Raw genomic sequence first — 4392 nt, forward strand, 5'->3', positions numbered from 1 at the left:
ATGTAATTATATACAGTGCCGGACAAAAGTATTGGCACAGAGAGATTTCGTAATATATGCAAAGTTTTTTATTCTAATTTATTTTCAATATTTTTTAATCAAAATAGAGTTCGTACTTCACCAAAAAAAAACCTAAAAACAAATCTCTAAACTATGTGCAAAACTCAGGAAAATTCAATAAATTTCCATACTAATTTGCAACTTTCTTTTCAGATTTTAGATAGATAGAATTATTGTAAGTATGCAGTTTTAAAGTCCAATCAATTTTAGCATAACAAAGTGCAAGTTTGAAGTATCTAAAAAATCGCGTAGATTTTTGGCAATTTTTTTAGTGGAAAGTGTTGCTCACATCCTCCATACAAAAAATAATTGTCGAACATACTTTGTATGGACGAACCTGAGCGAGAAATAATTTCTAAAAATCAAAGCGATTTTTTCAGCAACTTCAAGCTTGCACTTTGTGATACTAAAATTAGATGGAGTGTAAAAAATTATCGAAAATAAATTAGAATAAAAAACTTTGCAGATATGTCGAAAAATTCTCTGTTCCAATACTTTTGTCCGACACTGTATGTATGTACATTCATATAAAAGTATTTTTAAAACTTTTACCGAATAAAAAAAACATTTAATATTCATTCGTTTATTTTTATTAAAATAAATAACAATTCGCACTTAAAATTACTTAATAAAATACTTATGTGGTTCACAAAGTGTCATAAGTATCGTATTGTCTTTTGTAGTAAAGCTTCTCACCATTAAATAAATGTTTAGAGGACTTGAAACCACAACCAACTATTTTTTAACAGCTTAAAAATTCTTCATAAGACTTTTATGGTAAGTACCTTCCGAACCCCTTGAATATATTTTCAGCCGTTAAAAACGTTTACGACGCGCCACAATACGACACTTACGACTTGTAAATACCCCAACTATAACTGACTTTTTGGTGCACTATAGCTAATTTTATCTTTTGGCAATCATATAAAAGAGAAAATGTTCAGTCCTTTTAAAGTAAGTATTTTGTAGACACAGCACAGATTCGCAGCGTTTAAGGCATTTAGACGGCTTTTAAAAAGACCTGTCCTTTTTTTGGTTTTTAACTCACAGCTGTTGTCATTTTGCTTCAAAAAAAGAAGACTTCGTCATCATCCTCCAACTCGCCTTGGCTCAAACTCCTTTCAAAGCTCTTCACACGCCGAAACCACTCCGGATCTGTTGCGCTCACCGCTTCGGGTCGCTCGCCGTGCTTATTCCTATACAAATATTCCGTGATGCCTTGTCCTTTCACGCCATTTACCGTGCATGCGACAAACTGATTATAGATCTTCGAAGCCCAATCTGCGCCCAGATAACGCACCGTCGATTGCTGTTCCTCAATTTGCACAAAGTAGTTCGACTTTGCGGTCTGCACTATGAAATTCTTGTGGCGTGGTGGAGTACCCTTTTCGCCATAAGTGTACAACTCAAAATTGCAACCTGTTATCGGCTCGTAAATGCCCTTCGGTGTGCACACATAACCAACTTTGAGTGAGGAGAGAAAGAAGGATGGCTGACTGAGATTACCCACTACCACACCACACCGCCACATAGACATAGCGGTTGATATTGGATAGACAACGTTCGGTACCGAAACTGTGATCACGAAAGCCGCGCAGTTTCAGCGGCAAGTCACGTCCAGCTAGTTGCACTTCGCCCACCAGCTGACCGCTTTGCTCATAGTGTATGCGCTTCTCTACCATTTCGGGGACATTTTTGAGCAGATTGTAGAAGGCGTCATTCCAAGCCTCGCGCGCTACCGAATCCGCAATAACCGCAGAGCTAAGATCGCGATTGTAGTAGAAGAAAGGTGCTTGAGTGGTGAACTGCAAATTGAGCTGCACTGGCAGGCACTTACGCTCGTCCGATGCCGGCCGCAGCTCACCTTCATAGCGTATACGCCATTGGCGCATCGACTCCTCCGGGTAGATGTGGAAGCCACAACCTTTGAATTCCTCATTCTCGCGTGTACCATCTGTCGTGAAGTAAAGCATGTCCGGCAGCTTGGGCGTGCAAAACAAGCCATGCTCGGGTAGATACAAATATAGGCAGGCCTTCAGCACACCACGGCGACGACGCTCCAATGTTACAAACACTTTCTCACCCTGCTCGTTGGCGCCCATGAAAGAGACAACATCGTAGCTTTGTGGATTGTCGCTCAACGCTTGTGGACGGTCCATTCGTGCAAGAAATTCGGGTGAGTTGAGTTCGTCCTTCTTGTGGTAGACGCGATGACGCAGGCGCTTCACCAGCAACAAGGCGATGATGTACTTGAGTTGATAGAAGAGTCCCTTCGCAGGGTAGATGCCAAAGATCAGCTGTGACTTCAAGCGCAGCAATACAATGACGAGCACAAGGAATAACAAGAAAGCGGCAAACCCGCCAAATGCGGTGGCGAATAAATACATCACTTGTTCCAATTTCTTCTTTCGTGTATTTAAATAATCTAGTCCAGTGTTTATTTACACAAATTCTGTGTTATCCGCGTAACGCGCTCGCCTCGATCGACTTAATTCAAGCAACTGGCGTTAGTAGCAGATCGCATGCTTGCTAAAGTGCAACAAAAGCTACTCGTAACTTCTAGTTAGCGCTATCAGCTGGAGCGTCAACAAGTGTATCGCTTACAAAGTGCCGATGTGCTCGTTTTTCGGAGGTGTATGTTGCGCGGCACCACAGCGCTACCCCGCAAACGATGACCATATGGCTGCGCCCCCACCAGTTGAGCACTTCACGATAGCCGCGTGGTGTTTTTTTTTTTATTTTTTTATTGTATTTTCTTTGTGATTATTTATTTTTACGTTTTTTGTTTTGCTTCAATTTTTAATCGGCCGGCATTTCGCATGCTGTCATTGTGCGCCATTAATTAAGCTATTAGCTTTATTTTTTCTTCTCATTCCCCGCCGTTAGCATTTGATTGATTTTATTTATTAATTTATTGTGAGTATTTTTTCAGGTATTGTGTGGAGATTAGATTTGGATTTGAAGGAGCTTGGGTAAATCAACTTTGACTTATAAGCCTGTTTGGCACAATCTAATCTATAGGGGATAAAGTTTTTCGGACGCATAAACTACATAGCAAGACAAGAAGACTTTATAAACCACGTAAGATTTTAGAAAATAGTTTGCGTGACTGCAAAGCTTCAGAGGAAATAAGGAAGATTTCAGAAGCTACAAAACCAGCTATTCTGTTAGATTACATCCAGAGAAGACTCTAAAATTTTCCAGAGACCGAATTTCTTTCTACGGGCCAGCAAAAATCCTATCTCACCTTACCCCATGTTAGGTATATAACTTTAACTTCTCGTCCCATCTCATCTTATTTCGTCTCGACTTCCCCTATCTCATTTGATTTTATGTTAAATTATCTCAGCTGAACTCGTCTTAACTGATCCTATTTCCTCCTATCTCATCTTGAAAACTCAGGGGAGTCATATCACCATTGATGGTCATCCCTAAATATTTCTCACGACACCATGCTGCCAAAAATTTAATTAAACAGACTTTACAACCTGTTAAATTGGCAAAATAAGTGGTCTATATCTATGTATAGCATCTACAGATTTTAGCCAAATGGCGTCAGATTAAGGCAGGAAGCAATCGACTTCCATAGACAATTTTCCGACGGTAAGATTGGGAAAACGAACTGTTGGTTTTGTGATCAAATCCAACAAGGACATAGGAAATTTAACTCTAGAGTGATACATTTAGACTTCCTTCATACATTTGGAATCTGCTGATCGAATATCGAATCAAACTGAAATAGAAATCTTGCCTATATTTGATAGTCCTAAGTCGTAAGGGATAGTCTTCTAAAATCCATGTTATGGCCGTGCATAGTCTTCGTACGTCTTTTTCGATTTTAAAAACACATTCCAGATCGGCCTAACAGCCTGAAAACTGTTGACTTGACGACCCACTGTTCCTGGCACGTTTACACCAGCTGCAACCAACACTAGCCCTTTTTCTATCTCCAAGAAGCCGTTCGTCTTCTTGGTAAATAATAAATTTTTAGATGTCGAGACTTTACGGTTCAAAGTTTTGCTAACTTTTTATATTTTACCCGTAAAGATATTAATATCGGAGGGTCCGAATTACCATAAAATCATTTTTAGACTTTTTAGTTCTTTCTTGTTCGAATGGCGGCTATGCTACCCAGCAAACTTAAAACAAAAGTTTTTTTGTAAAGAAAAAGGTCTAACCTCTTTCTCCACTCTACTCCATCAGTTAACGCAAGAAATAAGGCCCAAAAACAAGCAAAAAAGTGTTTCAGGAGAGATTAGCCAGACAAATTTTCACAAGGAAAACGGAAAAACTCGCAATTCGGATAAATTTGTGCAGCGGCAAAAAAGGACG

The 4392-nt window shown here is 39.5% G+C and overlaps 1 protein-coding gene across 1 annotated transcript; it reads right to left on the reverse strand.

Annotated features, from left to right (window-relative positions):
• Positions 1-627: 627 nt before the first annotated feature.
• On the reverse strand, positions 628-2583 carry LOC118748679. The gene is given in 2 exon segments (XM_036483276.1): positions 628-1577; positions 1579-2583. Coding segments are annotated over 2 exon segments (1320 nt in total). The 5' UTR covers positions 2448-2583; the 3' UTR covers positions 628-1126.
• Between the last annotated feature and the right edge of the window lie 1809 nt (positions 2584-4392).

Source organism: Rhagoletis pomonella, unplaced genomic scaffold, assembly GCF_013731165.1.
Source record: "Rhagoletis pomonella isolate Grant_MI unplaced genomic scaffold, Rhpom_1.0 Rhpom_scaffold_00013, whole genome shotgun sequence".
Classification (NCBI taxonomy): Eukaryota; Metazoa; Arthropoda; class Insecta; order Diptera; family Tephritidae; genus Rhagoletis; species Rhagoletis pomonella.